The sequence below is a fragment of the Ischnura elegans genome, assembly GCF_921293095.1.
Source record: "Ischnura elegans chromosome 13 unlocalized genomic scaffold, ioIscEleg1.1 SUPER_13_unloc_3, whole genome shotgun sequence".
NCBI lineage: Eukaryota > Metazoa > Arthropoda > Insecta > Odonata > Coenagrionidae > Ischnura > Ischnura elegans.
In genome coordinates, this window is record NW_025791659.1 from 4,118,404 (window position 1) to 4,141,971 (window position 23,568).

The following is a 23,568-nucleotide window of genomic DNA, read 5'->3' on the forward strand; positions in this document are numbered from 1 at the left end:
ATCGATGTCATAACGTTGACTGAATCCCTTAACAACCAATCTCCCCTTGTACTTGTCAATGCTGCCGTCTGGATTTTTCTTGAGTCGAAATGCCATTAAATGGAATTGCCTTTGCACCTGGTGAAAGTTCTGTCAAGATCCAGTTTTGAATCTCTTTCAATGAGGCAATTTCGGGATCCATGGCTTTCTTCCACTGGACTGAATCCTCCCTTCTCAGTACATCTTCAAAGGTCTCAGGATCCTCCATCACTTGGTTGAAGAACTCCTCCACTCTCATGGTGTAGTCTTCAAGATGTTTCGGTCTCTTCAAGGTTGAATTATTTCTCAAAATTCTTTCAGATACGTGCTCCGAGTTTTCTTCCTTATCTGTATTTGATTCACCTTCACCAAGTGATTCTACATCACTCATTGATGATTCTTTCTCAATGTCGATCTGTGGCTCTTCTTGCTTTTCCTCTAATTCGTCTCTAGGCCCGAATTCTTTGAATGGTAGCTTGACTTCGTCCTTACATTCTTTAATTCTCTCTTGGAATTGTACATCTCTGTATCGCTCATCTCCCTCATATCCTACTAGGAATCCTTTCGCTGTCTTCTTATCCATCTTTCCCCTCTTTTGGGATGGAATGTGAACATAGCAGGAAGATCCAATGATACGCAGATGTTTGATTCTTGGTTTCTTTCCCATCCACAGTTCATATGGACTGACTCCATCTTCTGACGATTTTGGTGTTCTGTTAAGAATGTAAATGGCTGTTGTCTCTAGCTCTGCCCATATTGCATCAGGATATTCAACTTCACTGTTTGAGTGCTTGAAGGTCCTTGCCGTCTCGACGATTGTTCTATTCTCACGCTCACTGCCGCCATTCTGCTGAGGTGAGTATGGCGCTGTCAGTCTCTGTGTGATTCCACTCTCTGCTAGAATGTGCTTAATCTCTTCACATTCAAATTCTCCTCCATTGTCACTGAGTAGCTCTTTAATGTTATGGCCAAGTGTCTTTGCATGTGCTAAGACCTGTTTTAACACAATATTGACATCTGACTTATGTTTAATTACGAAGCCATAACGAAACTTTGTGAACCTATCCTTGAACACAACTAGAAATCGATTTTTACTACAAGATTCGCAAAATGGGCCTACAACATCAGAAGAAAAAAGTTTTCCAGGTCTTGTTGCTTTCTCCGAGTGCCAAACGGGAGACGATGTAACTTGCCGAAAATGCAGGGCTCACAACATTCTTTCATCATCTTCTCAGTGATACCCAACTCTCTCTTGAGCATCTCTCTCACATGTCGCTTATCTTGCTGTCCCCACCTTTCGTGATACAATTGCAGTACCGAACCATCAGCTACAACATTTACGCCTTCTTCACTCTCTGGAAGAATCGCGGTTATCTCTGCTTTGAAGAGAGTTCCTCCGACTTTTCTTGATCCACAAACAATGGTTTGGTTGTTCACTTGAAACCAACACTTTGTTGCAAATGACCAAAACTTACTGTTCTTATTTCTGTCATGAGCTGAAAGAGCAGAAAACAAGTTTTTCGAAATTTCAGGAACGTACCAAACATCTCGTTGCTCCAATTGCAAAACTTTGCCCTCCACTTTGGACAAAATCTTTAAAGTCCCTTTGCCAACAGCCTGAAGGTTCTCTTTGCCCGCTGCTTTAACTGAATTTGAAATCTTGAAGTCCTTAAATTCACTAAAATATGCAAAAGAATTTGTTATGTGTTTTGTTGCTCCGTTGTCAATCCACCAATCTGTTGAATGCATCTCTGTTGCAAACACTTCGTTGCACTCTAGAGTTATTGCACATTTGGTGTCAACTTCATTGCTGTGTGCAACCTTAGTAACGTCTCCCTCTGTGCTAGCGCTCTTCCTAAAATTTCGCTCGTACATACACAACTGGGTGATCTGCTCTTCAAAAGTCTTTTCTTCAGCTTTCGACAATTACATCCAGCTGGATCTGAAATTCTCGTATTCACCCGGTAAAATTTGCAAGACATTACTAACTAACATCAGGTCTGGCAGCGCATTTTCATTTTTAGCTTTCAAGCCATTATATAGCTCGAACCACAAATTTTTTAAGCTCGTGGTATGAGTCGAAACATCCTCTCCATTTATCCAGCTAAACACAAAAAACTCGGTACATATTTTGAACAGCTGGTCTTTGGATGATGCCTCAAAATTTGACTTTCATGCCTCCAACGCCTCTCTCGCTGTTTCTTTGTCCATGATTTTCTCATAAATTGCGGCAGTCACTGAACTTGAAATGATTGACTTTGAGTAACTATTTGCCTTACGGAATAAACCGCTGACCTTCTTGTGCTCTTTGATTTCATCTTCCGTAGCATAAGGCGACAGACGCTCGGGTTTCGCCATTTTTCCATCAATGGCATCTAGGGCTCCTTTGTGGTAATCTATCAAGTCCCGCAATTTCCCCTTCCATATTGGCCAGTCCGCCTCTCCAGCCAGGGGTTTGATGTGCTTCCATTCTTAAAGAATGCTGAATTAACCAGACCTTACAGCAAACTTTGACTCGACGTAATTATCACTATCTTGCTTGCAACTCCATACGTATGTAAAAAACAACTAGCGTGAGCTGGGCGTGCTGCGTCCATAACCTATTGAATTTGATATATTCTTGAGCACATTAATTTATTAGAGAAACATTACAATAACTCTGTTTTAACTGCAGACACTAGTTTTTCCCTTTTCTAGGTTCTCTATGTTTGTTGACTCTCTTAGTAACGTACATAACTACATAACCGACGTCGCAGCGCCATCCCTGCATCAAACAATATACTTACATTCAACTTGATTTTTACATAATAACTTCAACATTTTACTGATAAGGCATGTTTCCATGGAGTATTCTGGGAGTCTCCCCTACCCTATGGCTGTCCTCTCATCAATTTGCGAAAGAAAGAAAAAATCTTATACTCTTCCTCGTTCTTCATCGTTTACCCAGCATTTTACCCTCTAAAACTGTTTTCAACATTTTCCCCTGTCTCAATACTCACTCCATCCATATCTTGTTTCCTCCATATCTCATGTAGAAGATGCCACTTATCACCCACGTGTTCAACACTTTTCATCCTCTTCTCCATCCAATTACCTTTTCAATTCTCCACTCCCATATCTTGAATGCCTTCAGTCTTCCATTTTCCCTATTCCTAAGTGGACATGTTTCCATGTGGAAAACTGCTACACTGTATATCAGCCTGTGTTTGCTTAATCTTGTACGTAATGTCCCTCTTATAATTTTTCGTAAAACTTTTCCTTTCTTCAACCTATGTTTATGTGACTGTTGATAATATTGTTTTATCTCATTGAAAGGAAGGATTCCTGGCTGTTACCAACGGCAATATGTGAATATTTGTGCCACGGAATCGGACCCCACGGAATCAGAACTGTTCGTTCTAATTGTGGAATCTGAGGGCTGAGGTATGCCGGAAATGTTATTACTATGTTTGTTTATTCCCGATTTTTTTGTGTCTCCTATTTGCATTTTATGGGATTGACCGGATTGGTCAATGTTAATTTAAATTTTATTTACCTATTATTATTTATAAATAGTAAATCTATACTGATCACATTAACTACATTTATATCGCCTTTTTACCGCTGCACCCTATTATTCACGAAACTCTGCCAGCCAGTAAATGAAAACAGCTGAAGGTGTATTTGTAATAATTGTTTGACGCTGGCCATATTCTTCAATTCACAGTGATGCTAGTGTCAGCTATGCCAAAAAGGTTATCCGTCCCTCGGATCTATAAAATTCAGGTAGAATCTTGGCCACAGCAATTTGCATGCTTGATTTCTTCAAGTGACCATCATGGTTCCCATTTCCCTATTCTTTGGTCCAAACATACGCAGAATAAACCATTATACATCTTCATGGGAGGAGTCACTGATCACCACCGACCAAAATAATCGCAGATGGGAGACCCTTATGTATCTAGAGAATGACCATTTTATTGAGGGTGGGATACAAAATTTCTGCAACAGGACTGGTATACTGCTCACTTGAATATAATCCAGAAACTTTTTAACAGCTTCCAAAAAATTGCGCTCCTCTAGATGACTGGCCTTCCCCTGCATTGGCTCTGAAGGAACTTCGGAACATGTCTGCATGATCTATTTTGTTGTAATGTCTATAAGTGATCATTTTATTGTTACCTTATGCAATGATACGTGAATGTTTTTTTAAATCCTCTATACTTTCAAATCCATAATAAATATCTGTGTAGTTCAGCAAAAGAGGAGTGAATGCTTGACTATATCTAACAAGAATTATAGCAGTTCAAACTTCATAGATTCCACAGATTGCTTTGCTTTTCCGTGAAAGAAGCATTATTGACCATTGCTAGATTAATTATTCGTTCCTTGACTCCCTCATTTTATCCTCTCTAGAACTTAGCTTTTTGGAAGGTTGATAGTGTGTTTTCCTTTCCTTCCAATGCCACTATTTTCTATGTGCTTAGACCATTTACCCATTTCTGTTGCTGAGCTGTTTTCTTATCCTAGTTACCTAACTTAATACAGGTCTTTTGTAATTGTTCAAGATATAAGTTAGGCATTAAACTCACATTCTTATCATCATATAATAAACAGAGTGGCCCATTTTGGTTCTTTGAAGCAGGTACAGGCATCCCCCGAGTGAAGTATGTCTCGACTTACGTAAATCCGTACTTACGTAAGTGAAAACTGTATATTTCAAGTGATTATATTAATTTTCAAATGCGAGCGCGATGAAGTAGATTTTCGTTCGTTTACCCAATTGCAGAAAAAATATTGAATAGTTATCAATTTTTTTACATGCTTAAGAAAACAAGGTGACAAATTTTTATCATTCCTCGAAGGATGTTTCATTAATTTCTGTAGAAAAATCTCTTATAAATCCCAAGTAACAACGTGAAAATTTGCAGTTTTAGCAATGGAAGTGGCTGCGCTCACTCCCATATGATACAGCTTTTTACACAGCATACACACATGAACTACGACTTTCAACTATTTAAAAATTGTATCCTTAAGTTTGGACATTTCCGTCTGTCCCCCACTAGAGAACGCCACATAACACAAAATGACAAAAGAGCATCTCAAGACGCAGATTGATTGCCAATGAGCTACAGAATGGGAGGTGGCATAATAATTGTAAATTTAATAACTATTTCGAGGGGCTGCAAAGATATTCTCGAATTGCTCGAAATTTCATTCGGGTGAGTTCCTTGAATGATGAGAGATAGGAAATATTGTGATCTCATAGGTGAGCCAAGGTAACGTAGCGGCTCGTTTTGGCTGGAATATGTTCATCGAATAAACAGAGATTGTGTCATCAATTGGGACTTTCACCCGAAACTTTAGCGCTCAAATCATGAAAAATAGTTTAATAATTGTAATTTAAACAAAATATAGACGCAATCGAGGAGAATCACGACGTTTTTATTCATTAAATATCTGAAATGTTATTTCCGAATTACCCACTTTAGACAGTTGATGTTTGTGAATTTATATGCTCTCAAAGTACACATTAATTATTTGAGCTATTCCATGGATTGCTATGCTTCTAAAGTTTTTATATATGATATTAAAATTCCGAGGTGAAATGTTTTGCAACGAGCTTCTAGATTTGGCCACTAGGAGTCGACAAGACTGAGTTCTGATTGGAGATTGGCCTCGAGAAAATAGAACCCGTTCTAAAATCTAGATTGGCCAAGAAATTGTGCCCAATATTGTGAAACGGAGATTGGGCTAGAAATTGGTGTGTGTCAGTGGGTCCACAATCCAATATCCAATGGATTGGCCAATAAATTGGCAAGTGTCATACGGGCTTTAGCCTTAGTCTCACAATCAAATTTGCGTCATAAAGTTTCTAATAAATTTTAATACAACTGATGTGCACTGTCTCCCACGGTCAAAATTTCATCCTAGTTGGATCTTTTGGTCCTATTGTTTGCACCAAACTCTAGTTTAAATGAATAAGCGTTATATCCGTTTAAAAATGCATAATTGTAGAAAGAACAGCTGTTTCGGAAATGAGGAAATTTATCACCAAGACTGAATAAATTTATCAGTTTTTATGAAATGAATTAATTATAAAAGTAAATTTATATATATTATTTACCAACTAATGTTGTTAATATATCACTTAGTGTCGTGTTTCCTTTGTAAATTACATGAAAATGAGATCTGTTCAATGAGATCAATTCATCCTGAAGATTTTTTTTATTTTAAATTAAGCTTAGGGTGACTACATACTATGGGTATGAAAAAGACACATAATTCATTAAAATATATAATCTGCGTCAAATATTAGGCCCTAGTCCTTGAGGGTAGCTTAGGAATTACAGTCTTGAATTTTTAAACGGATGATTTTAAGATGCATCTTTTGTTCTTCTGGGATCAGTCTGGCTTATGATTGATTTCGAAACCATTTTTAAATGACAGCAAGATTAAATGTTAGAGCATTTAAACAACTAATACGTACTTGAATTGTTAGACTGAAGAAATCATGACTTGTATGTGAAATCAACGCTTCAAGGTATATCCATTCCAAAGTTACCGCCACGCGAGTTTTGATATCGATCTGTTGATGTCTTTCTCGACTTTTGAGTCGATAGTGTCGAGCCAAGCGACCGTCGATTGTTTCCTGAGCGGGCGCATGCAGAGACATCGTGTATACCCTGGAGAGTGATAATTCTCTGTTTTGTGTGTTTTTAGGGATATTGTTCTCGTAATTAAACATTCCTTTTGGATATATATTGATGCTTGACATTCTGTTACTCGAGGTTAGTTTCTATTTGTTAACAAGATAGTGGTTATGCTATTTATATTAACATGTTTTTGTTGGCCTTAATCGAAAGACACGCTTATTCGCTATGGTTTTGGTTGCTGGCTGGTGGTTGAGTGCTGGCTCATTAATGCCTGTCATAATTTGAGGAAATAATAACATAATCTTGAACTCTAATGCCCTAGCACGGAATACGTATTCGTGTGTATAATCCATATTTTTGAGGGTGAGTAATGAGCGATTTGCTAGTGTGCCTTTGTGATGATGGGTCTCTTAAAATGCTCAATTTCAAGAACCTCATAGTAACGTCATGCATCTAGTTTCTGTTGTACAACGATTATTTTCTTGGTGTAAATAGCTAGTCTACATGTTTGAGTGTACTACATACATTTCTCTGTTGTCCTCTGGTTATTTTGATTATGTTTTCTAAACGTTCGCTGGTATTTAAAGCATGCTACCAACCATGAATCTTTTGTGTTTTTTCTCCCGATGAATGATATGAATACCATTTGTATTAAGTGCCTCTTGTGACGATTCCAGTTTCTCATTCTTCTCTGTAAGCGTCGCGGAAATCTTTTCTCTCTCGCAATGTAGTCGTTTAAAATTTCAGTATGTGTAGGTATTGGCTACGTATAATATTTGGGAAAATTAGCGATTAAATAAAATTATCATAAGTGTAAAGGCAAGAAACCTTTTACGGTTGCAATTACAATTGAACATCAACGTATCAATTCACTTGCAATTTAAAATTAGACTTTCCGTTTGTAATGTAGAGGATCGTGAAAGCAAAAGATCTGTTCTGGTATGTGATGTCAAATAAGAAAAAATAATTTACAACCCTGTTTCGAACGTTTATATCTGATAGCTCCTAAAATTTGGTTTTTTACTTGACAAATGTATGAGTGACGCTGCGGTTTAGGATGATGTAATGCTGAATTCTGCTCATCACCAATGAAAATGTAAGTTTTATGTATCCTGCCTAATGTGTCAACATTATTTCGTTGGAGAGCATCATGGTTCTCTTCGATGTCTCGGTTAATAATTTACGCTGACTCGATATCAAACAACATGACATGAGAGTTGACGTATTCGATATAAGCATAAGTTCGTGTATCGTAAACAATTCAGGGTGATGGTTGACTCATCGTGTATTCCATTGATTAGGTGCAATGCTGGTGAGGTAAATGGGTGCTCATGAACGCCCTTTGTAATTGCTATCATGAATTATGTATCTCTTTCCATTTGTTCGTACTGGTTCTTTTAGTGCTGGGCATTTGTGAATGCTCATGACAACTTCTTGGAACTTCCTGATTGTTTAGCTATGAGTTAGCATTTCTATTGCTCATAGACGATCTCATTAATTGCCTATTTCCATTTCATCTCAATGCTTGATTAGTGCTGAGTATTGGTAGAATCTTTTGACTTGTCCTTTCAGGCTCCCTAATTTATTTGTGCTAGTAAACATTTTTTAAAGTGCTGATGAATGATGACTTTGACTGCCATTTTAAAGTGCATTGTTTCATTTCTTTATAATGCTTCCTTCAGTGAATATAAGTGGGGAATTCTCGACACATATGCTCTGAAGATGCCCGATTACCATGTGCTCATAAAAATCCTTTTCGTGTGCTTTTCGAGAGAGTTTTCATAAACTCTTTCATTGCCATTATGAAGCACCACTATCAAGTTGTTTGTAAAGCTTCTTTTAACACTGAGTTTTGGGGTATTATCATGATATATCCTTTGAAGTTTCCTTATTGTGTTGTTCTTTTAATTTTTCTTTTGAGTGTTGATAAAGTTCCAATTTGCATTAGTTCAGTAATTTTTTACTGGTGACCATTGGGGAATGTTCATATTTTTGAAATTGCATAACGGTTTTGTGCTTCTGAAAAATTTTTCAATTGTCTTGAATACCATAGTTGCTGTCTTTAATGGTCACCATGAAGAGCTTATTTCCATTTGTAGATAATTTTTTTGTAAGTGCTCTTCTTTGAGTGATGCTAATGGTTTTTCCTTTGAAGCCTCCTGATTAATTTGTACTTCTGAACATGTTTTTGGAGAGCAATCAAACCCTCTTATTGTATGCAATTATGTACTGCCTATTTCCATATGTTTATAATGATTCTTCTAGTGCTGAGTATTGGTGAATGCTCCTAACATTCTTAAAAATCTGTCTGATCATTTTGTGCCTATGAGTTTGCTTTAGCCATGCTGATTTGGCTCTCTCTTCAATGGCAATCAAGTACTACCTATTTCCAATAAATAATAATGCTAAGTTCCGAAATCTGTGATGTTCTAAAGACATTTTTTAAGCCCTCTGATTTTTTTGTGCTTCTGACCATGTTTATCTAGTGCTGATAGATGCTCTTTTATTGAAATAATGTACTATTTATTTCTATTGGTACATAATGCTTCTTTTAACGTTGAGATTTGGGGGGATTATCGTGACAATCCCTTTGAAGCTCCCTGATTATTTTGTGCTTGTGAATAACCTTTTGAGTTCCGATATACTCTCTCTCTCTTTGCCTCTATCAATGAAGTGATTGTATTCATTTGTTCTAACTGCTACTTTTAGTGTTGTCGTTGGGGGATGTTCATGACGTATGTTTTGCAGCTGCCTAATTATTTTGTGCTAATCAATTTTCATTGGTTATGCTGATAAATGCCCTCTTTAATTGGTCTCACCAGGTGCCTGTTATGGCATTGCCCTATTACCAATACTGCTCTGTATTGTTGTTTAGCAATAAATTACTATAGCAAATCAGTAACCATCAACTAACTACAGTAACAATATAGTGATTCACACTATATCCTTTCCTCAGGAAGATAATCTTTATATAGCACGATGATGATAAATATAGTCTAGGAGTTGTATCTTGAGCATTTTATATCAAAATGCATAATATTATTCTTCGAATTGACCGATCGCGTTTTGATTTGGGAAAGTACAGTATCTCAACGCTACATTACGAAACTGAATACTTAAATTGGTTAATTGCGATCTAAGGGCCCATAGTATGTATTGTCTACTTGCCTTTAGTCATTATATTTCTGCCTTATATATATTATGTTGATTGATGAATCTGGTAGTTTCACTGTTGCAGTTTATACACGTAGGAGGGGTGTTGAGGATTACGAGCAAATAACACAAGAAATTCTTAGATACATTCACAAGCACATGCTCTCAATCTTTTAATGCACGCAAACATACTTTCATTCTCTCATATCTCAATAAAATGACGTGAAAATATCATCATTGGAATATTTGCTTCGCTGGTAACATCGAAGAGTATTTCTAATGCACGAAGCTCATTAAAAGTGAGCTTTTATTCAGCCAACTCTGTCATTAACTTCTAACAAAGTTAGTGGGGAAAAGCTTTCATTAATGCAGAATTCATTTCCATTGGCACACAATATGAGAGAACGAGAAAATGCAGCTTCATAAAATCTTTGCAAAATAAATACAGTAACCCAGTCGCCATAAACATGTAAACAAATACGCAATTAATATCCTGTGTCAACTGTTTCTTCAATATTTTCACGTTGATTGGTTACTTGGGATTTATAAGTGATTTTTCTGCAGAAATTAATGAAAATTCCTTCGAGGAATGATAAAAATGGGTCACTTTGTTTTTTTAGCATGTAAAAAACTCGTTAACTATTCGATATTTTTTCTGCCATTGGGTATACGAGTGAATATCTACTTCATCGTGCTCGCATTCGAAAATTGATGTAATCACCTGAAATACGGTTATCACTTACGTAAGTACGGATTTACGTATGTCGAGAGGTACGTAAAATTAGTACAATACTGTCGGAACGACTTGTTATACTTTTTTTGACCTGAGAGTTAGCACTCACATAGGGGACACCTACATCCAACTCATCAACAAATTTGTAGCTGTTGTTAACTTCACGCTTTCAAAGGTGGTGGTTTGTTCTGAGTGTATTCATATTAAAGTAAAGTAATGATTTTATTTATTTTTTATTTTTATTTAATCCCAAACCACCAAATACAGTTCATATTGGCCATTTTATATCAGGGTTTTCAACGCATTTCACAATTATACGTACACAAACAACCGTGCTCTAGATTGGAGAAACTTGCTGAGGCGGAACTTGAACTGGTGACCTCTTGTTTGGGTTGGGAGGGCATAAGCTGCTGCTACCAATGCCAACTGGTGTTCAGAGATTGGTAATTTAGTTCTTAACCTTTACATTGTATTGTATATATATTAAACGAGTATGGTCTGGGAGTATCAGTAACTCCCTCCATCCCAATGGTATTAGCTTGTTCTGTGCACAACATCTCACCAAGTGTATTCAAACTAATTCAATTTAAGGTCCTGGTGTATCAGCAATTCCCACTGTCATGCCCATTTCCCAAACCTTCTTTATCTTGTCACACAAATACACTTTCTCATTCACTTTTAATTTAATATTGAGCCTTTTTGTCTGTACATCATTTTGGTTTCCATTATGGTACTACTTTGAGATATTTTGTACTTGCAATACATAAGTTTTCATATCCTTTCTTTTTTGGGATGTTTGGGGGTAATAGGTGTTTAGAGATTAGTACTTAAACCGTTAACCTTTACTTGATTAATAGGAATTTAGAGATTGGTAGTTAAGTAGTTAGCCTTTAATTGATTGATAATTGGAAGGTCTAATTGGTTCCAACCACTGGAGTGTTAAAATGCTTAAGTAGTGCTCTTGGTATAACTTTATTAGCTTCTTATCTTTTTTAATTAACTTTTTTAGGTGTTTGGACAGTTATTTCCACCTGACCATTTGCTCTGGAGTAGTTTGGTGAATTTGTTACAATTTTAAATTATTGTTAATTTGAAATTTTTTAAAATTATGAGCTTGTTCTGCATTCAAAGGTATAACTTTTACCCATTTTAGCTAAGTTTCAATAACAACATTAAGTTTAACAACATTGAAAATTTAAGTTTTTTTATATCTGGCTTAATGTATGAACATTCCTTACTTTGGAGAGCATCGGTATTCATTACCATGTCTTTGTTAATAATATAGGCTGACTCAATATCAAATAACATGCCATGAGAGATGACTTGATCGATATGAACATAAGTTCATTTGTCGTTAACAATTCAGGGTGGTGGTTGACTGATTCTACATGTCATATATTGTTATACCTTTTCAATCCTGTACATTTATTTGAGTGTTCTTAGACGCCCTTTGTAATTGCTCTCATGAGGTATGTATTTCTATCTATTTGATCAAACTGGTTCTTTTAGTGCTGAGCATTGGTGGATGCTCATGACATTTTCTTTGAAGCTGTCCGATTATTTTTTTCTTGTGAGTTTGCATTTGTAGTGCTGATAGATGATTTCCTTGCCTATTTCCATATTTTTCCTCAATGCTTCTATTAGTTCTGCTTATTTGTAGGATCTCTTGATCTTTCCTTTCACTATCTCTGATTCATATGTTCTAGTAAACATGTTTTTAAGTGCTGATGAATGATATCTCTGCCAGTATTAAGTGCATAGCTTTATTTCTTTATATTTTGACCAAATTAGTGCGGAATGATCATCATACATGCTTTAGAGCTGTCCTATTGCGTTGTGCTTTTGAGTTTCCTTTTCAAGTGTCGAGAAATGCTCTCTTTCATTGCCACCCTGAAGCACATATTTCCATTTGTTCATATTGCTTCTTTTAGCTTCGAGTTTTTGGGGATTATCATGACATTTCTTTGTGGCTCCTTTCTTATTTTGTTCTTCTGGGTAAGCTTTTCCATTGTTATATTCAGACTGTAGAATCACTCTTTAACTGCCATGATGAAGTGCCTGTGTCTTTTTTCATAATCCTTCTTTTAGGCCTGAGTGTTGCTGGATGATCAAGACATTTCCTTTAAATCTACCTGCTTATAATATGCTTGTGGGTTTTCTTTTTGAGTTCTCATGGATGCTCCCTTTAATAGCCATCATGCATTGCATATTATCATTTGCTCATAGTTTTTTTTTGTTGATGGGTATTGGGGAATGCTCATACTTATCATTTGGAGGTTCCTTATTGTGTTTCGCTTGTGAATGTTGTAACTTTTTAAAAATCTCCTCTCTTCGATGCTTTATAAACAAATAATTACAATACAATTCTAAACAAACTATATTTTCAAACTTAGAGCATAAAACCAACATCAAAAGCCACCATGATATCACAATTCCATTTATATCTACCACCACCACTCTTCTGAACCACCGCCATGAACTGCATCAGCGTGGATCATGAGTTCCGCTATAGTCCTCTCCTCCCGCTCTCTTCTCCTCTCGTAGGCGCCTCCCCTTCTCTGCTTTCTCTTCCTTTCTCTGCTACACCGCCACCTTTCATAGTTCTTATCCCGATCCTTCCTTTAAACACGTCTGCCTCCTTCAACTATCTATACACAACTCCCCTTTTCCTTCACAACAATCCCTCACTACCATTGTCAGTTTTAAATTATATAAAAACAATGTGGTGGCTTGTTTATGTTATGTTACAATGTCCTTTTCGAGTACTGTTAGAGTACCCATTTGCATATATTCAGAAGCATAGGCGGATCTAGGGGGGGCATGGGGGCACGTGCCCCCCGCCCCCAGACCCTAAAAAAATATGCAATAATTTTAATACGGCCCCGTTATCATTGCGTTCGTTTTGTATTACGGGGTACCCGTGTGCCCCCCAGAACAAAATCCTGGCTACAGCCTTGCTTGTGCCCCCCCCCAGAAAGTAATCCTGGATCCGCCCCTGTTCAGAAAAGTTTTTTCCTGCTGAGTATTGGTGTATGCTTGTGACATTTCCTTTAACAGTTTTGTGCTCTTGGGTTTGCTTTTGTAGTGTTGATCGACAATGTCATTAGTTTTCTATTTCGGTTTGTTTATTGTGCTTTGTTTAGTGCTGAGTATTAGGAGAAAATCTTGACATTTCTTTTCACTCTATCTAATTCATGTACCTATGATAGTGAACATTTTTCGGAAGTTCTTATTAATGATATCTTGAACTGTCATTATAACATGTAAAGTTTCATATTTTTTTAATGCTTTCATAGTGCAGTTAGTTGGGAATGCTCATGACTCAGGCTCTGAAACTGCCCGATAATATTGTAATTTTGAGTTATCTTTTCGATTGCTGATGTAAGCTCTCTTGCATTGCCATCATGAAACACCTACTTCAATTTGTTGGTCTTGCTTCTTTTAGCTCTTGAGTTTTGCGGGATTATCATAAAATTACATACTTTGTAGCTTCTTTTTTTACGTTACATATTTTTTTACATTACATATTTTTTACATTACATATTTTGCGCTTCTGGGTATACTTTTCGAGTGTTATATAGACTGTAGACACACTCTTTAATTACCATGGTTAAGCGCCTATGTTATAATTTTAATTATGCTTCTTTCAGCACTGAGTATTGCTGGATGATCATGACATTTCCTTTAAAGCTGTCTAATGGTTTTGTATTTGTAATTTTGCTTTTGTTGTGTTGATCGACGAAGTCATTAATTCTCTATTTCCGTTTTTTTATAGTGCTTCATTTAGTTATGAGTATTTTGAGAATCTCTTGACATTTCCTTTTGCTCTCTCTAATTTATATGTGCTAGTGAACATTTTTTGTAAGTTTTTATTAATGACATCTTTAAATGCCGGGTCATTCCATGTGAAATCAACCGATATTTTGACCAAATGACACCCACCGACTCGCATTTTCATGAAACTTGCCATGGTTAAACGTTTTGGTTTAATTTGAAATTGTGTACAATTTACAATTTATTTATTTATTTAATTGTGCTCATACATTAACGATTACTTTAAACTGAACAATGAGTCTGTATTCGCATGGCCTTTCCCTGTGGATGCTGACAATGAAAAATGGTACAAGGGAGATTCTTTTGTTAACTTTATTTTTTTGCAGCTGAATTACTCCATGCAGTGAATATTTAATGATAATCGTGGGATCATTATGGACCGCTTACCTTCAGGAAAAAAAAATCATGCCTTTTCATCTCACAGGAATGGAGTAATGGATGAAAATAAAAATCACCATGCGTTGCAGCACTTTAGGGGTCACACCCAAATTTTAATAGCTCATATTTCATTAACAATTGACAATGGGAAGCTAAAATTGTACAAAATTTCTAATTATACCAGAATGTATGACCATGGCAAGTTTCATGAAAATCCGAGTTGTAGGGTGCCATAGCCTGGTTGATTTGAAATGGAATGACCCTGCCATTATTAAGTCCAGAGTTTCATTTATTTATTTAATTGTGCTCATACATTAACGATTACTTTAAACTGAACAATGAGTCTGTATTCGCATGGCCTTTCCCTGTGGATGCTGACAATGAAAAATGGTACAAGGGAGATTCTTTTGTTAACTTTATTTTTTTGCAGCTGCATTACTCCATGCAGTGAATATTTAATGATAATCGTGGGATCATTATGGACCGCTTACCTTCAGGAAAAAAAATCATGCCTTTTCATCTCACAGGAATGGAGTAATGGATGAAAATAAAAATCACCATGCGTTGCAGCACTTTAGGGGTCACACCCAAATTTTAATAGCTCATATTTCATTAACAATTGACAATGGGAAGCTAAAATTGTACAAAATTTCTAATTATACCAGAATGTATGACCATGGCAAGTTTCATGAAAATCCGAGTTGTAGGGTGTCATAGCCTGGTTGATTTGAAATGGAATGACCCTGCCATTATTAAGTCCAGAGTTTCATTTCATTTTTAATGCTTTCTTTGTGCAGTTATTTGGGAATGCTCATCACGCATGCTTTGAAGTTGCCCGTTTATGTTGTGCTTTTGAATTATCTATTCGATTGCTGATTAAAGCTCTTACATTGCCATCATGAAACACCTACTTAAATTTGTTAGTCGTGCTTCTGTAAGCACCGAGTTTGGGGGATTGTCTTGTCATTTCCCTTGTGGCTCCTTTATTATTTTATGCTTGTGAATATGCTTTTTGAGTGCTATATAGACTGCTATATGTTCTCTTTATTTGCCATGATTAAGTGCCTATGTTGTATTGTTCGTAATAGTTTTAGTGGTTTCTTAAGCTTTGTCAATGCGTCATCCCCTAAATTATACTTTATAATTAAATTTTGTTGCGTAATTTCACTTATCTTCCCTAACTTCTTCCTTGTTCTTCCTCGTTTACCCAGCATTTTACCCTCTAAAACTGTTTTCAACATCTTCTCCCAGCTCAATATGTACTCACTCCATCCATATCTTCTGTTTCCTCCATATCTCATCTAGAAGGTGCCACTTATCACCCACCGTGTTCATTACTTTTCATCCTCTTCTCCGTCCAATTACCTTTCCAATTCTTCTCCACTCCCATGTCTTGAATGCCTTCAGTCTTCCATTGTCCTTCTTCCTAAGTGGACATGTTTCCACGTAGAAAACTGCTGCACTGTATATCAGCTTGTTTTTGCTTAATCTTGTACGTAATATCCCTGTTATAATTTTTCGTAATAATTTTCCTTTCTACAACCTGCATTTATGGGACTTTTGAAAAAGTTGTTTTATCACATTGAAAGGAAGGATGGCAATGGAAAATCATTAAAACTCTAGAGTAAAAAGCAAAGGAAGTAATGCAACCAAGACAATAAAATGTTATGTCATTATAGATATTAAACCTACCATTGCAGGAAAATCTGATTTTAAAGTTGGAAGTAAATCATTGCTATTGTTCCTGGAGAGAGAAAAAACCTAATGAGCATTGGTCTGCATAATCAACTTAAAAGATTATGTTAGTAACAGATGACTATTTATGCATGCATCCATCTAATGGGTGTATATATTTATCTATGTTGGTGGTGGTTTTCGGGTATTGCTGTGTAGAAAACATTTTCACTCAACGTTTCACTCCTACTGGGGGCGTTATCAAGAGAACGGAAGGAATTTATTCTCGTCCCAAGCTTATATATGTTTTTCGCTACCCATTGTTGTGCCGGATTTGAATTTTAGGCGATAGCCTTTGGTCATTATATTATTGCACCGTGAAGAAGAATCAGAATATCCTACCTTCACCGAAAACCGAAAGATAGCCACCCTCCCCTTCAATCTATGGGAGTGTTTGAGGTTCCCTGCTGCTGCGGCAGAAGCTACGTGGGACAGAGCAAGCGTTCAATCTCCCAAAGGCTTAAGGAGCACGAAAGGGCATTAAAATTACATCAGTGGGACGCATCAGCTGTTGCTGAACATTTTGCCTCCAGCCCTGGGCATAGAATAATGTTTGACGCTGCACGGGTATTGGCGAAGACGGAAGAATATCATCCGCGTCTTATATATGAATCCATCGAGATAGCGAAAAGGCCTAATAACTTTAATAGGGAGGATGGGTATAACCTCAGCCGTATATGGAGAGGGTTCCTAGCACAATATAATGACCAACGGCTATCGCCTAAAATTCAAATCCGGCACAACAATGGGTAGCGAAAAACATATATCAGCTCGGGACGAGAATAAATTCCTTCCATTCTCTTGATAACACTCCCAGTAGGAGGGGTAAAACGTTGAGTGAAAATGTTTTCTACTCAGCAATACCCGAAAACCACCACCAACATAGATAAAAGAAGCTGTGAAAATCTTCAGACGAAAATGTATATATTTATCTCTGCAGTGTACTTGTACTATGGGAGTAAAAGAATCACCTTAGATTATTGGAAGAAGAGATAACTTTTTAGGTATACATCCATCTAAGAGATACCTATTAACCTCTGAATAAAAGGCAAGGTGTGTCAAATAGGTTTCAATGCTTATATGGAAGACTGAGCTGGGCCTGTTGGGTTAACCAATCCTGGAACTGTGACCCAATGTCCCATTCTAAGATTAGGTACATATGTGAATTAGGTTTTATTTTTGTTTCCATAGAGGACAGATAGGCCTGGAATGTTATCCCAGCCTCCAATATTAAGAGTTTTGATTGATTTTGCATTCTAGGGTAAGGTATCTGAAATAGGTTTTTATATTTACATGGAGAACTAAGGTATGCCTGGTGGGTTTTCCAAGCCTCGGATAACAATAACTGTGACTTTTTTCATTTTAAAATATATACGTTAATTAGGGCTTATTGTTTGCATGAAGGACTGAGCTACGCCTGGCAGTCATTCCTGCCTCGAATATGATGAATTTTGACTACAGCTTGCATTCTAATATTAGGTACTTCTGTCAATTTGGTATTCATAATTATATGATATACTGAGGTATGCCTGAACGTTACCCGTGCCAACAATATGATGATTTCTGTTTTAATCTTGCATTATGTAATAAGGTAAACATGTTAATTATGCTTTCATGTTATGTGAATGACTGTGGTTTGTCTGAAAGTTATCCCTTCTTGCAATATCATTTGAATTTTGCTAAATTTGGCATTTTAAGTATAGATATATCAACTAGTACTATGTTTCACGATAGGTGTCAAGTAGTTTTTAATGTTTACATGGATTACTGATGTATACCTGTGGGCCATCTCCGCTTCCATTGTTATGAATTTTGACTCAATTCTGCATTCTAAGATTACATACTAACTTATACTTACTGTTTTAGTATATATCACTACCAGTAATTTACAATTTAATTGCGTACCTACACTCATAACCTGGCATGTTAGAACACTTTCTGATACTGCCTTTAAACTGGACAATGCTTCTTGTCAAGTGAAAAGTTGACTGCGACTTATTTCTAATAAAAATGTATTGATTTTTAAAAACGGGATATCCCTCAGAAAGGAAGTCTTGAGGAGCCAAGAGTCACAGTCAGTCATGTGCTTCACTCTCCTAGGTATGGTGGTCACAGTTCCTCCTCTGCTCACTACATAGAATCTTGACCACAGCGGTTTACATGTTGTATTCTTTAAGTCATAAGTATGATTCCCAAGGTCCTATTCTGTGGTGGTACCATGTGCAGAGTAAACCAGAGTAAATTATTAATGGGAGGACTGGGTGATCACCACTGATGAAAAGAATCCCAGATAAAATAGCCTTATGTATCTAGAAAAGGATAGTTTAATTGAGGATGGTAGGATATGACATTTCTGCAACAGGACTTACATTCTGCTTGCTGACTTGAATATTTCAGTATCCTTTCAACAGTTTCCAAAACAAATTACTCCTCTAGATGACTTGCTAGCCCCTGCATTGGCTCAGAAGGAACTTCAGAACATAACAGCATGATTTATTTTGTTGTAATCTCTATAATTTATTGTTTTATTGTCACCTTTTGAAATGACAAGTGACTTTTTTTTAATCCTGTGCTCTTTCTAATCCATAATAAATATCCACGTAGTACAGTGAAAGAGAAGTGTATTTGCTCACCTCTATCTCACAAGAATGATAGAAACTCATAACTTCATAGATCCCACAGATTGGTTTGCTTTCCCTTTAAGTAGCATAATTTCAAGTGCTAGATTGGATGTCCGTCCTATGACTCCCTCATTTTATTCAATCCAGATCTTTGTTTCTTGAATAGTTGATAGCGTGCTTCTTTTCCTCATCCATTGCCCCTTTCCTCTTTTGTGCTCACACCATTTATGAATTGCTATTGCTGAGCTTATTTCTAATTCTGGTTACCTAACTTGATACAGGTAACGCTTCATGTTCTCTTTTTGTGATTGTTCTTTGTATTAGATTAGCATTTAACTCGTATTTTTAATTCTAAGTGAATATATATTAAAAGAGGCGGACCATCTTGAATCATTGAAGCAGGTATATTGCCGTCTATAAAATGGCTTTGGTAATCAACCAAAGTGCTTTAATAAGTTAGATCATTATAACTTTCTTTTGTTGTTAAAATATTAAATTTTTTTCCAGAGCTCCCAGCTGGTAGAAGGAAGTTTAGGGAAACATCTAAGTGGTGACTGTATTGCTTACTCAGTCTCACTGACAGTCATTCAATCTGAGAGTGGACCATCCGATACATGGGAATGAAGGAATATGATGAATGAAGACTTGGAAAAATGTGGAATTGTTCTGGCTGATAAGTTAACATCTTGCTCAATTCCTGACGATGGACAAACAAGCATCCATCATCAGTGGAGCCAGAGTCACTCGATCTGTTTAGAGGTGTGGAAGTGGCTGTGATGCACCAATTATCCCTAATGCCATTAGGATGATCAGAGTCAGTAAAAGGAGAGACACTTTAAAAATTAGAAAAAGAAAATCACTTAAGTATCTCATCGTTTACTTTCATTCCTAAACTTTTTTTCATTCTTCAACATTCCGATAGTGATCGGCAAGTGTCTGCATGTCATAGGGAAACCTGTTGCATTTTATCTCGCGTCCAACAATCCCAATGTCATTTTCGCTCTTCTTGATTTTACTGACCATCACCTCTTATGTATGTGTTGAATAGGGTGTGTGGAAGGCAGAAGCTCTGCCTTACTCCTTTGCCCAGATTCATCCATTCCGTCAATTTCCATTAACTTTCATAGCTGCCACCTGGGTTTTGTACAATTCCCCAATCAGCCTCCTATCCTTCCAATCTGCTTTGTTAACTCTAAGAACAATCATTATCTTATCAATGTATCCAACTTAATGCAGGTGGCACTTCGTTGTGGGGTGTCTTCTTTTGCAATTGTTCAATGAATTAGTATAGCATTTATCTCACATTTTGACTTCTAAATGAACACATATTTAAAGGGGTGGTACCTGCAGATTGTTTGAAGCAGCTATATTGCTTTGTGTAAAACAGCTTTGGTTATCTACCATACAGTTATTATAAATTATGTAAGGAAAACTTTCTTTTGTAGTTAAAATATCATATTCTTTTCTAGGGCTCCCAGGTAGCAGAAAGGAGTTTAAGGATCATCTGAAACGATGAATGTATTGCTTCCTCAGCCTCAGCAACAGTCATTAAATCCAAGTGTGGAGCATCCCATGCGGAGAAATGAAGGAATGTGATGAAAGAAGACTTGATAAATTGTGGTGCTCTTCATGCTCACTCGTTAACATCTTACCCATTTTCTGCTGATGGGCAAACAAGCATCCACCACCAGAAGAGGCAGAGTAACAATGTGTGAGGTGAGGGGTGGAAGTGGTTGTGATGCACCAATTATTCCTAATGCCCTCAGGATGATCAGAATCAGTAAAAAGAGGAGTTGCGCAGAGGCAGTCGTGGGTAGCAAAGATGAGTTTAGTAATTGTGAGACGAAAAATGTTGTAGAGGGACAAATGTCAAATGAAACTTCATATAATTGCTACCACTGCACCGGTGGATTCAGCACCAAAATTGAGCTCATCAAACACGTTGAAACTCATTTTGGTGCCAGCAATTTAGTGGAGGATGATCAGTCATCCATTGTGGTAGGCATAAAAGGGCCAAACAGTAAAAGACAAGGGTTGAGGATAAAAGGAAATGGGCCTCTTAAGGAAATATCAGGAGGGACTCAGGAGAAAGGAGAGGGTAGAAAAGGGAGAAGGTTTGCTGTAGGAGCTGACCCGTGTGTAGTAGGTGTGTCCTCAAATGCATCCTTTTGTGAGAGAGACATTAAAAAGGGAAAGTGTTTGAGTGCAAGAAAGAGGCCTTACTCATGTAGTGTGTGTAATAAGTGTTTCACTTGTGCTTCTTCTCTCAAGAATCACATGCGTATACACACTGGGGAGACACCTTTTACATGCACCATCTGCAATAAGTCATTCTCTCAGAGTTGCAGCCTCAAAGCCCATTTGCAAACGCACACAGAAGGCAGACCGTATTCATGTAAATTTTGCTGTAAATCATTCAGTCATAGTAGTAACCTTACCGTGCACATGCGTATACATACAGGAGATAAACCTTATTCCTGTAGTGTCTGCAGGAAGTCTTTCTCTGAGAATGGCAACCTCAGTAAACATATGCTTACACACACAGGAGAGAAACCACATAAATGCAGCATCTGCAGTAAGTCTTTCTCTCATGGTAGCGCCCTCAAAATGCATATCCGTACCCACACAGGAGAGAGGCCTTTTTCATGTACAATATGCTGTAAATCATTCAGTCAGAGTTCTAACCTTACCGTGCACATGAGCATACACACAGGAGACAAACCGTATTCCTGTAGTATCTGCAGCAAGTCCTTTTCTCGCAAGTACACCCTCGACTATCATTTGCGTGCTCATAGAGGGGAGAAACCCTATTCATGCAGCGATTGTGGGAAATCTTTCTCTCAGAAAGGCGACCTTATGAGGCATTTCCGTACACACATGTGAGAAACAATATTCTTCCAGCTACTGGCCATAAGGGATTATTCATATTCCCTACTTGTACACACGTTTCATGCATACCTGCAGCAAATACATATGTCATATAGATTTTACGATTGTTCTCATTTTACCTGTAGCAAATATTTATTGAGGAGCCCCATTATTAATTCTCACTCACACAAATAGTGTTTAATAATCATTAGGAAATACACAATAGGAATGGTGAAACATTGGGGAATGCATGAAGAAGTCATGAATTTCTGATTTGCAGTTTGATGGAGATCAGAAACAAAGAAGTGCAAGGCCAACCACTTGCAGCACACTGAATGAAGGCAGTTTGCCTGTAGCTTTCACTCAAAGTTGACTGCTAAATGGTCTTTTCTCCATAGTCATATCCTTCTTATTCCTCAATATGATTTAATAATGAACACAAGAAATTTTGCCATGTTGAAATCGGTGAAATTGTGTTCATAGCCTAAAAATAATGTGACAGTAGTCATTAGATATTTTGCATTAAAAGATGTGTTGCTGAATTTTATATTCAATATGTTAACTATACCAATAATTCTATGGTTAGATATTGCCGTTTTCTATTGGAAAACATTGTCATACCACTGTAATGAATAGATGTGTTGTATTGAAAGATATCTTATGAATCTGATTTTCAAATATGTTTGCTCTACCAATGTTTTAGTGGTAAAATGTTGTCATTTTCTATTGTAAAATATTGTCACATTTTTTTTTCTTATTGCAAAAATTTCCCTTTTGCCTCACCATAGTAATTTAAATGGAATCAATCTTATAAGCCGAAGCCTATCATTTAAATTCTACGTACTGAATTTCAAGAATGCTTTTCTCTTGATAGGTCAATTAGTTGATAAAGTATGATTGAAGAGGAAAGTGTTAAACCTCAGTCACTTGACTTATGGATATGGTTTATTGTTGCTGCTACTATATGCTTCTCAGTAGGTTTGTGATTGTTGTGTTTTTGGATAAATTGTGCCCTAATTTAATGATGCAATTATCCTTGTTAATCAAATGAAAGATAACTGCAAACTGTATAACTGTATACAAAACATTGCCAAGCAATGTTAGTACTTAAAAGTGAATCCACTGAAAAATATTGGGAACTTTATTTTCCAAAGAATTTTCAAGAATTCTTGGTTTTTTTCTATTCCATAGATCACTCTTTTATTAGAAAATTGGTTTCTATTGATTTTAACCTAACTTTCAATTTTTATAAGTGAAAATGGTATGGCTCCTATGGAGTTTTTTTTATTTACAGATCAACTTAAAAATAATATTAGTATAGTTATTAGTATACGCTTATTATAGGGTCAATTGATGGAGCATCGGCTATCTCTCGTAATAGCGGGGGTTTCGCTATAGCCCGTACTCGCTTTAACGAGGTTCCACTGTAGTTCAAAAGGGTGACTTTTACAGCTTTCAGAGGGATATTTAATAATACATTAATAATATTTACACTATTCTGTAAGTAATATTAATCCAATTAAGTAAAATGGATTGAACTTCAAAAATTTCTGAGCATTTATCCCCGAAAACCCCCCCCCCCACCCCCCTCCCC

At 36.7% G+C, this 23,568-nt stretch overlaps 2 protein-coding genes across 5 annotated transcripts in view; both read left to right on the top strand.

The window, feature by feature from the left end:
- LOC124172925 (zinc finger protein OZF-like) overlaps window positions 1-23,568 on the top strand; it is an 89,159-nt gene that overhangs the window by 52,563 nt on the left and 13,028 nt on the right. The window lies entirely within an intron of this gene.
- On the top strand, window positions 778-22,686 carry LOC124172930 (zinc finger protein 501-like). 2 transcript variants are annotated; one of them, XM_046552452.1, is made up of 4 exons: window positions 778-873; window positions 3,334-3,441; window positions 19,614-19,865; window positions 20,576-22,686. In XM_046552452.1, the coding sequence occupies exon 4, from the start codon at window positions 20,772-20,774 to the stop codon at window positions 21,987-21,989; it is 1,218 nt and encodes a 405-aa protein (XP_046408408.1). In that variant the 5' UTR covers window positions 778-873; window positions 3,334-3,441; window positions 19,614-19,865; window positions 20,576-20,771; the 3' UTR covers window positions 21,990-22,686. The 2 variants fall into 2 exon arrangements, with proteins under 2 accessions (XP_046408408.1, XP_046408407.1); XM_046552451.1 differs by lacking the exons at window positions 778-873; window positions 3,334-3,441 and adding an exon at window positions 6,623-6,788.